The sequence below is a fragment of the Coturnix japonica genome, chromosome 3 (assembly GCF_001577835.2).
Source record: "Coturnix japonica isolate 7356 chromosome 3, Coturnix japonica 2.1, whole genome shotgun sequence".
NCBI lineage: Eukaryota > Metazoa > Chordata > Aves > Galliformes > Phasianidae > Coturnix > Coturnix japonica.
In genome coordinates, this window is record NC_029518.1 from 71,384,302 (window position 1) to 71,395,761 (window position 11,460).

Here is an 11,460-nt window from a genome sequence, read left to right on the forward strand (position 1 = left end):
TCAAACACAGAGCAGTCCTTAATCTGAGTTGTTTTACAAGCTGATTCATTCCATGAAAAATTGCACCTAAACAATCCAGAAGGCTTACTGAAATATTGATGTATCATTTATGTTTGTGTATTATAATTAGTTGGGTACTATAATTCTAAGGACAAAAATGACCTGTTTTGATGTCTATGTAAATTCCTGTATGATAATTAGATGTACATTGTTCTTTGGTTGAATTGTTTTGTCCCTGCATTCTGCTTTCTCCAATAAAATCTATGTTTTGGGATTAGTATTACTATCTAAGCTGAGAGGAAAGAAATATCAGCCTAATTTCTGAAAGTAATTATGACCAAGTTGTCATCCACCTGCATCTCTTTGCTTTATCATCAGGAATTTTAAACACAAGGCATTTANATGGTTTGAAAACCTTACTGACTTTCCTACCTGCCATCTAGAAACCTCAAAGTCTGGCTGCTCTGCCATACTGGAGGATTCAGGTGGCAGCAAGGCTGGCAGGGTACACCCCCATTGTGCCAGAGGTGAGCATGGCAGGCTCTCTGCTGGTGACCAGTATGGGCCACAGTCAGCAACTACAGATACATTTGTAAGGGTGAGAGACAGGTGAGCTCAGATCTAGAAGTCAGGGCTATAATCAGTGAGGAGGGGCAGTCCGACTGCATCTTCTCACAGCTCTTTCTTACAAATTAACTGTGCCACCAACAACTTGACTAAAGGGAGAAGAGTTTGCAGAGCCTTTTGGTGCACGGAGGTCCCAGGTACACATTACAACTCAATCCTTTTTTATTTTTTAAAGAACCTCTGTTCTGTCCCACTCCAAAAAATTGCCTGTACAAGAAGGAAAAGTCAGTTCTGCTGGGCCTCCCTGTTGGTTGCTCAATTGTATAGAAAGTGCTGACTCTATAGAGGAAGTAGTATGTGCCATATTGGTAGTTAAAGAGCAAAAATGAGTGGAGAAATAAAGAAATATGTGAGGGGGATGGTGTTAGAGGAGAGAAGAGGGATTTGGAAAGTGTGGCAGAAGTTTCCTTCAGAAAGAGAAATAAAGCTGAGGCAGCTGTGGTAAGTGGAGAAGCACTTACACAAACATGCAGAAATAACAGGTATTACTAGTTCAGTTTCTACCAAAGCAGTAAAACTTCTGATCACATGAGAGAGAGAGTGTGAGCTGGTGATAAGGGAACATACACTGGATGCTCTTAATAGTTTTGTCACGTGGTCTCTGATCTCCATAAAGTCATTTAATTTCCTTTTGCTTTGCTCTGTCTAGTCTGTTCAGTCTGGCCTGTCTGCGGGCTCTAAACTGGATTCTTTGAGCTGAATCCAGGCATAATACATTAGCTGCCTGAAAATGATATATTAAACTAGCGGGAAGCTAGATTGTCTATCATCAGTCAGAAAAAAAGGGCACTTCCAGAGCTATTTCAGATTGTTTTGAATTGTCTCTAAAGATGCTTATTTCTTTCTGTTAGGTATAAAGGATCGAGGTTCATCCATCTGGAGTAAGGATTAAGGTTTCTACTTTGAGCTAGTTTTATTCTTTGACTGTCAGCTCCTGTCACAGCAAGCTCTGATTTTTGCCAGCAGACTTCAAGAGCTGTTTCAGTAAAGATTCATTATCTGCACCCTTTCCTCTTCCTTTTTAAGGAAAGGAAACTGAATGTTTGTAAAGCATAAGGAATCCTTGTCTCTGAATGTCAGGCCTACTGATGGGACACTGAAGAAACTTGCACAACTACTGTGTCAGCTTTCTTTTTTTTTTTCTTCTTTTGGATGAAATGTGAAACTTCATGTTTTTACACTGGAAGGGGTAAACATGCTCCCATACGTTGTCATCTTCCAGTTTCTGCAGATGAAAAATGTCATGTATGTGGAGATGTGAACTGGATTGGGTCCAGAGGCTCATCAGCTCGAAAACTGGGCCAAGTGGATGTGGCTACATTGTTTCCAGGGACAACTTAGTCTTGGGAGTTACGCTGCACAGCTGTGTGTGTGTAGCTCACAGTTCAAGCTAAAAACATAGGCCTGATGTGACTTGACTTTTTTTTGTGGCTGCCCAGATTGTCTTTATTACATTACTCTAGGGAGCAGTAAAGAGTCTTAGTGGAAACACATCTCTCTGGCTTTGCATGGGAATGGCCTGGTTTTGGCATGGCTAATATTGAGCTAATAGCTAGTACATGAGTCAAATGGCACAGCAAAACCCAAGAGATTCTGCAAGAGACCAGTGTTTGTGTTCTTTTTCTTAGAGCATTTATTAGATCTTTGAGGCAGTAGACCTGAAATGGCTTCAAATGAAGAAATTCTCAAGAAACATCAGGAAGTTAAGTGCTAGGACATCACAGTGTCTGGGCAGGAGTCATGGCAAGTTCAGCCAACTGAGTTAATCAGGCCAGTTCAGTACTGATGATACTTGGCCTGTTGTTTCCATGCACTTACTTCTCTGCATCAGTCTTTAATTTTCTAGACTTCCATCTTTCCAAGTTCTGCGTTTTTAGGCTTCTTTTTTTCTTTCCATTTTTCTGTATATCTTTGTTTCTCATTTCCCCTCTGTTCCATTTCTCCTATTTATTTTGATGCCAGCTGAGGAATTAATCTAGCATGCTGAAATATCTGCAATTGATTTAGCATCTGGTGTAAGTATCTTGCTAGCATGATGCACAAATGTACATATGTACAAACAGCTTCAAAATATCTGTGTTTCCTACATTTTAAAGCATCACTTAAATTGAGGTAGATGACACAGGTACTTAAACTTGTCTTTTAATTGAACACTAGAGTGTGCTGTGACACTGGAACTGTTCACTGCAGTTAGGGAAAGTCTGCATGTGTATAGTTTTTGTTTTTCCTTCCTGCTATGAAAAGCAGTCTTTTTATCTGTACTCAAACAGGTTAAATGAAACAATCTGTTTGGATTTGTTTCTAGTGGTGCTGTGAGTTCTTTGGATTATGGGTGAGGAGCAGAGAGTATCTTTCAGATGGCTGGAGGGGTGCAGGTTATTGTCATACGTGCAGTAAGGTGAGCATTGCAAGGAGAGTCTGAGAAGGAGATGAAGTAGAGAGATGACATCAGAGTAATGGCATTCAGTAAGATGTACAGACATGCTCTTACTTAAATGAACAAGCAAGCAGCAACTGATGCCTTCTTAGGTTGTCTGTTCTTTTCTGGTTCTTTCCTGTTTTTTGTTCTTTTTTTTTTTTGTTTGTTTGTTTGTTTGTTTTTATTCTCTTATAGTCTTTATAATCTGAAATAAAAACTGGAAGCTGATTTAGCTAGTCTTCAGACAAAAGTGGTCCCATTGTTGAAATCATAGAATAATTTAGATGCTGTCAGCTGGCCTCCTGCTCAACATAGCTGTGGTTAATCATGTTTTTCAAGGCCTGGCCCAACTGATATGTGATATTTCCAAGGGTATAGATACCTCAGCATTTCTAGACAACATATTCAAGGGTAGGATCATCTTTACAGTAGATTTTCTTTCTATATCTAACTGGGATTTCCCATTTAGCAGTTTGTGTCTATTACTTCTTATTTCATATGCCACTAAGCAAATGTTTGCTGCATCTTTTTTCAGAATTCCAGTTATATAGTTGGAGTCAACAATGAGACCTTCTCTTTGCAAGCATACAGTTGTTTTCAGCTCTTCTTTCTGTCACGTGTTCCTGATTTTGGTGGTCCTGTACAGGATGTTTTCCATCATGCAAACATCTTTCTTTTGTTCAGGGATACAAATGTGATACTCTGTATGTAGTTTAATAAATACAGCACAGCAGGGAAGAATAATTTCTTTTGACCGTATGGCTGTGCTTTTGCTAGTACAGACTAGTATGCTTTTAGCCTTTGCTGCAAGGGCATGTACTGATTCATCTTAGACTTGCTGCCTACCAAGACTACATCAGTCCTTTCCTACAAGGCTTCTTTCTAAGTAGTTATCCTCTGTCCTGTACTAATTTCTGGGGACACTCTCTTTCAAATATTTGACTTCACATTTGCCTTGTTTTTCCATTTTCCAGCTTATTGAGGTCCTTCTGAATGGCAACTCAGCATCCAGCATGTGCGCCCCTGGCCTGTCCCCATCTATTTGTGGCCTTGCTGAGAGTACACTCTATCCAACCACCAAATAATTGGTGAAGACATTAAATGTTATATCAGTCCTTGAGGACCATCACCAATAGTTGGTTTCCAGTTGGGTTTCATACAGTTCATCCAGAACCATCTATCTTGTACTTCATATGCCTTGTCCACATTTTTTAGACCGATTATAAGGATACACTGTATGTACAGGCTGAGCATAAGGACTTGGCTTGCAAAAGGCAAATGAAGTGACGTTCTTTGCTCTCTGTCTGCAGAGCCAGTCATCCTATCGTAGAAGGTAGCTATGTTGTTCAGGCAAAATCTGCCAGTAGTGCTACATCCAGAAATGACTTAGAAAAGGATTAATTCAACATCCTTTATAAGGATTGAGGTGATACTGCTCAGTCTGCAGTTTCCCACGTCCTTCTTGAAGATGGGTATAATGTTTAGCTTTCTTTAGTTGTAATGAGAAATTGTTCTTGTCTGTATGTATAGTAATTTAGATTCATCTTCCTTGAACCTAAGAGATGAAAATTAAAGGTCTTCCAAATAAGCTTCATCCATTGTGGTATATGGTGACAAAATTGGTTGTTGTGAATTGAACCAAGTTGCACAACATTCCTCATACCTTCTTGACTTCTTCCCTATGCACTGTTGCACTGACTTTCTTGTTAGTGTCTGATATGATCAGCATTACTTAAAATGGAGGTGAAGTCTCATCTTGACTCATGTGAATTGTACTTTTCCAGTGGAAACAGAGAAGCAGTGTGAGCTGGCAGAAGGTGGATCTGCTGGGCTTGATTCATTGGAGTGACACTGCATAGAGCCTATTTTGAAAGTCCACTGTTATGCCTTGGCAAATGTTAATGGTTGTGTTTGTTCTGCTCTTTGAGTAGTTGGCTGTTGGGTGGGCAAGATTACGTTTTGTGACATAAGGCTGGGCATGGTTCACTGAAATGTCATTTCTGGTAATGGATGTTCCTTTTCAAGTTTTTTGAGATCTTGCCTTTATTGCTTAGCAGTAGGAATCATGGTTCTTGTTGTCCTTGGAGTTGTGTTGTGGGGAAAAAATTCCAGGCAGAGAACTTAGTAGTTACTGGAATTCTCTTATTAGATAGCTTTCTGTAGATGTTTCCCTGTTTCCAAGAGTTTGTGGCCACTTACAGAGGATTACCAAAGCCATAAAGAAAATTGAGACTGATTTATTGAAATACCAATGCCATTAGAATTTTTGCAATGCCATAGAATAATTCAGAAAAGTCAGTTAGCATTTCATAGTATGCTATAAAACTTTTTTAGAGTTCTGGAAATTGCAGAAGTTGCCAAAGAGAGAGATTAAATAACAAGAATAAGTCTCTCTTATTGATGTACTATTATTTTGTCAAATATACTGTGTCTTAAGGCATAGAATATACCTAACTTGACTTATTTTTGTAGACGGGTTAACATCTTAGAATGGAATAAAACATCTTCCTTCATGGCAATTCTTTGTTGTTATTTCAGGATTTTTTTCCGATTCGGTTAATTCTAGTTACATGCACATATGAATATGAGGTGGTTGCAGGACGTACCCTGGAAGTCCATATTTTCTGGGCTTATACTTGAGGAAATATTTTGCTTGTGCTTTTGTAGCACTGGCTCTTTTTACATGAACTATTTGATTTAAATGCAAGATTTTTCTATCTTGAAGCCGTGTTCTTTCCATGCAAATTTCAAACAGATCTACAGTGCGTGCTGTCAGTGCATAACTCGATTGAATATTTTACAGGTTTAAGTGTGTGTGTGTGTTATTTTTTGAAGTGTTTTTGTTCAAGTGCTCAAATGTTAGGAAATGCCAGAGCTCAAACTGAAAATCCAGTAAGTTCTGGCATTCAGAAATGAGTATCAGTGTTTCCTCATGTCACAATATCGTGTTTAAAGACAAACTTGGTCTTACTTTATAATGTCTATCTTCTGGGGAAAAAAGTACAAATTTGTAACTAGCTACTTTGAATTTTTAATTGTGATTGAGGAAAGTCCTTTGTTAGTGACTTCCACCCTCCTTTCTTACCTTTTTCCAGATGCACAGCTAGAAGTAGCCCAGGTCCGGAAGGCCACGTTTTGGATTCGCCTCAGCTGGAGAGCCATAAGTAAGTTTGACTCACTTAGATTCCAGAATTTGTTTTCTCTCTGTTGTGCTGTCACTGTTCTAAATGTTGCCTCATAATGTCTTATGCTTTTTTGCAGTCCTTGGTTAGCAACATCACCAGTTAACTCTTCCGCTGTGGCACCTGTCATGTTTGCATCTATTGTAGAGGAAGAGCGCCAGCAAGAAGCTGCTCTTATTAGGAGCAGAGAAAAACCCTTGGCTTTGATCCAGGTAAAGTGCTAAGTTTCTGCAGCTGGGTATTAGCACCAGGAGTTTCCACTGGCTGTTTCAGAAAACAGTTTTTGGCATTAATTATGTATCATTATACTTAGCGTCACTTGTAAAATGGTGTTAAATGTCATTTAATAATAACATCTTGTTGCAGTTTGATAAGGTAGATCTATATTTGATTGACTATTGAATCCATGGCTAATAGATTTTCTGAATCACAAAATAGTTGCAGTCAGAGTCTGTAAACTGTCTAGTCTAATGGAGGCCTATCTGGAAGGCCTATTCCAGTGTCCAGCAGTGGAAAAAAGATTCTCATGTTGAAATGAAATTTTCTGTATTTCAGTCTCTGTCCATTGCCTCTTGTCCTGTTGCTGGACATCACCGAGACATCTAGCTCAATCTTCTTTACTTTCTCTTATCAGCTGTTAATACACATTGCTAAGATCTCCCTGAATCTTTTCCTTGCTAAGCAACTGCAGCTCTCTTAGCTTCTCCTTGCACATCAGAGACTCCAGGCTTTTAATCCTTTCTGTGTCTTTTCACTGAACCCACTCTCTCGTACTACTGGGGACTCTATAACTGGGCCCAAAACTCTAAATGTTTCTCACCAGTTGAGGGGAAGAATCATCTCTCTCAATCTACTGAAAGTCCTGTCCCTAATAGAAGGACTCTTCTTTAATGCAGAAGCACATTGGTGGCTTATAGTCAACTTACCTACGAGGACCCCAAATCCTTTTCTGCCAACCTACTTTCCATTCATTTGGCTGGTTTATGTGTTTGTATTTCACTCTTCTCATGAGCAGGACTTCACATTTTCCTTTCTTGAACCTGATGGGGTTCTTCTCAGCTAATGTCCCAGATAGGCTGGATGCCTTCAGAATGGCAGAACAGCTCACTGGTGTACCAACCACTCCCCCTGATTTTGTCATCTACAACCTCATCGACAGTGTGTTATATCACGTTACACAGGTCATTAATGTAGATGCTAAGCAGTACTGACCCTAGTCTTGATCTTGGTTTTAATACTAGCAGCTCTGCACTAAGATGTCTTAAGACGTAGTTCACAATCTTCCAAGACTATCAATTCAGGTAGTTTTCAGTCCATCTCACTTAAATTCATCAAGTCCATGCTTCCACTTGTCTGTGAGGATGTGGGAGACAATGTTGAAAGGCTTGAAGAGGTAAGCAGTGTCCACCACTTTGTCTTCATCCACCAAGCCACCCTTCTGTGATGAGAGTGCTGTTGGGTTCATTAGGCATAATTTCCCCTTTGTAATATGTACTCTGACTACTGGTAGCCTTCCTGTCCTGCATGTGTTTAGAAATAACTTCCAGGAGGATTTGTTTTATCAGGTTTCCAGGGATAAAGGTGAAGATGACTGGCAATTAGTACCCAGATGCTCCTTCTTGCTCTTCTTGAAGATGACGTTTTGCTTCCTTCTAGTCCTCAGGACTATCTTCACACCACAATCTTCAAAAATATTTTTTACAGTGGCCTTGCAGTGATACTGGCAAGTTCCCATAACACTCTCTTAACAGTTTGAGTTCATCCCATCAGTGTCATAGGTATATGTGTTCTTCTGTGTTGCCCTTCCAGCAGATATCAGGGTCTCCTTTGAGGGCCAAGGTCTGCAAGCGTAACAGTAGTGTGAAGGAGACCTTGGGTACTGCTACTTCCTGATGAGGTCTATAGCAGACGTACTCAGGGCCACCACAACCTGTTCGTAACTATTACTGGCATGTATGCAATTCTAGCACTGAAATACATGTTCTTTTTTTTTGTTCCAGATTGAGGAGTGTGCTATTCAAGATTTGTTAATCCACTACGAAGCTTTTGACAACCCTGATGAATTTGTGACTGTTGAAAGGGCTCCACAGGGACCTATGGCCACACCTATGTGGAACAAGCACTAATTTGTACTGTTAAACAACCCCTTATTATACATGCACTTCTGAAATCCTTATTACAGGCAGAATGAGACTGGTGAAATATAAATCATGTAACTTTTAACATCAGCATTAAAAATTGCACATAATCGGTAGGTATATGGTAGAGATAATGGAAGTAATTTGTTCACTGTGTTTTTCACCCACAACTTATATTGTATGTATGTTTTGAGAGAATTTCTTTAACAAGCCCTGTTTAATTAGTAGTGTCACATGAAGCTGTAGATTGGAAATGCGTTTGCTAATTTTAATGGTTTTTTGTTAAACTTACAGGTGGCTGAAAATTGAGTGCTTATTTTGTGATTTAATGTGGAATTGATTGTGCAGAATTATACATCTTTAAAGTTTATTTGGGGGGTTACGTTCTTCAGAGCTCTCTGGCAAACTGGGAATATAGCAAAAAGTTCACGCTTGAATTTTATGTATAAGTACAAGTTTGGTAATGCAGTTTTCCTTAACTTATGTAAGTATGTACTGGTTTTCTGACTGCTGTGACCAGTATGTTTTACTGTCATGCTCCACGATGGACCTCTGTGCTGTACCTAAGTGCCCAACCATTGCCTGCTCTCAGTTTGGTTATGCATGTTCTTTTCACCGTTGTGAGACTGGCCTTTGAGCAGTCAGTTCCATTGTGAAGTACACAGTTGAATACAGCATGGTGGCACTTAATTAGCTAATCCGTAGTCTTATTCTGGTAACTATGGTACAGTTTTAGAACTACTGTGTTTAAGGTACGGTTCACTTGAAGTGCTGAGGAAATGCAAGATCTGTATGTTCATTGTTAAAGCTGAAGCTATGGGGATGAATGCTTGATCGTGGAATTTGTGAATGCCTAACCTGCAGAGATTATCATAGGTGGCTTTCAGTATTGTGTTTTCTGAAGTTCTCTGTGCCTGGTTTAAAAAAATCTATATATGTACGTAAAAGAAAAGAAAAAAGGATAGCCTTATCTACAATATTCTGTTTAGTTTGTCTGTTTGTATAGGTGTGTTTGAACTTCTACTTTTTCAATAGCGTCAATACTCACAAACTCTGGAAAACTGGAATTGAGAGAGCTGCAGATGATGAATGTAGAGAATTGATCACTGTGTGATAAGAGTTGAGTCTTGAAAAAAGCTGTGTAGATATGTCTAATGGTTTCAGGTTAAGCTACACCAAAAAATCCTCCACAGAAGTTGTAAACAAATGCAATAAACCATAAGATCTTGATTTACCTTGAGTTGGTGTACTTTTACATACTGTGTATGTACAATCAATACTTCAGGTAAGTATAGAGTAATATGGAAGTACTTGTTCTATGTATGAAAAAAAAACTAGGCATTTCGGAGCTATACAGAAAAAGGAAGATGTAGAGTTTAATTATATATTAAATTCTACTGGTGATTCTTTCAATATTCTTTCATTAAGTGAAATTATCTTTGGAGAAGAGAAGGCTCCAGGGAGACCTCATTGTGGCCTTCCAGTATTTGAAAGGAGCATATAAACAGGAGGAGGAATGACTGTATATGAGGGTGGACAGTGACAAGACAATGGGGAATGGTTTTAAACTGGGAGAGGGGAGGTTTAGCTTAGCTATTAGGAGGAAGTATTTCACATGGAGGGTGGTGATGCACTGGAACATTTTGCCCAAGGAGGTTGTGGATGCCCCATCCCTGGAGGCATTCAAGGCCAGGCTGGATGTGGCTCTGGGTAGCCTGGTCTGGTGGCTGGTGACCCTGAACATAGCAGGGAGTTGAAACTAGGTGATTTTTGAGATCCTTTTCAACCCAGGCCATTCAGTGATTCTATGAAGTACTTAGCTTGATTCAATGTGCAGGGCCTCAGTGTCTGCTGGATCAATCCTTCGAGACTGAAAGAAAGCTTATGTATTTTGAGAAACAGCTATAAAAGCACTAGGCTGCTCCAAGCCTGAACTGCATTTGTTAAACCACTTGAAGTTGCTTTATATGCATTTCAATTCTTTTCTTCAAAATTGTTTAGGATATGTTGTTTTAAATGTCATTCTTCAGTTGTTATCAGAGAATTTCCTGTTCCCATGGTGCTGATGAGCTTGACTGCTTTTAAAGTCTGGGTTTATTGCAGTAGTTTGTTTGTCACTGATTCTAAGCTGAATAAGCTTATATCCTATTTTTTTTTCCTTAAAACTTTGAATTTAAGAGTGTAAAATGCCTGGAATGCAGTTGTATCTGTCAGAGTTTAGTGGAAATAGAAACAGTGTTTTCTAACTCACTCTGTATGCGTTTGCACATGCAAAGGCCCAAACTAAAATCCAGAACAAGACGATTGCATCAACAGATGTAAATATCTTTTCTATGGAAGTGGTAGGACTTGAAATTTTCTTTGGTTACATACTTTGCTTTGATCTAAAACAGCATCACTTCCTGAGATTAATGTCATGTCAGTCTTAACTGCGTCATCATTGAGACTGAAATAAACCTCTGAAGATTACCTGGTCCAACCTGTCCAGCCCAAACTGGCTCAACTGAGAAGAGTCTGTCTCTATTTTCTTTCCCTTTGCCCCTTTGACTGTTTATACACTTTATTAACCCTGAACCTTCTCTTTTTCTGACTGAACAGTCCCCAAGAATTTCCCCCCAAGAGTTGAAAGATAAATAAAACTTCATGATTTATTTACAGAGGCTTCAGCAAAGTTGGGTTCTTTTGCTACAGGGAAGTTGCGCTGTGCCTTTAAAGTTTTGAAGTTCAATGGTTGTTCTTTCTCCCTCCTCTTGAGTAGTTGGAATAGAAAAACTTGGTTCTCTCGGCAGTGCTCAACTAAAAGATTTCACTGGCTGTTCCAGTATTGCAGTCATGTTCTTCAGCTGCTTAACAATCTGAACTTTATTGTTGCTGGAAGAGATGCTTATTCTGATGTGAACAGTTTAAGTCAGAACAGGTTACAAGATTACTAGATCTTTTTCAGAATAAGAAGGTGAAAGATTGATTTTAAAATTAAACAACTTTACCTCTAAGTATTTAACTTCTGTGATAAGTTAGAGAATGAGCAAGGTTGAGGCGATAGCATTATGATCACCTTTGCAGTAACAGGAAACTGCTTAACAAAGGTTTCAAA

The 11,460-nt window shown here is 39.1% G+C and overlaps 1 protein-coding gene across 4 annotated transcripts in view; it reads left to right on the top strand.

Moving 5' to 3' along the window:
• Positions 1–9,606, top strand: part of IBTK (inhibitor of Bruton tyrosine kinase) — a 53,450-nt gene extending 43,844 nt beyond the window's left edge. For all 4 annotated transcript variants that reach the window (XM_015859009.2, XM_015859006.2, XM_015859008.2 and 1 more), the window contains 3 exons: positions 6,142–6,210; positions 6,308–6,440; positions 8,229–9,606. In XM_015859009.2, the coding sequence (XP_015714495.1) occupies positions 6,142–6,210; positions 6,308–6,440; positions 8,229–8,354 (328 nt within the window). In that variant the 3' untranslated portion in view covers positions 8,355–9,606. The remainder of the gene's footprint in view (positions 1–6,141; positions 6,211–6,307; positions 6,441–8,228) is intronic.
• Positions 9,607–11,460: the final 1,854 nt, after the last annotated feature.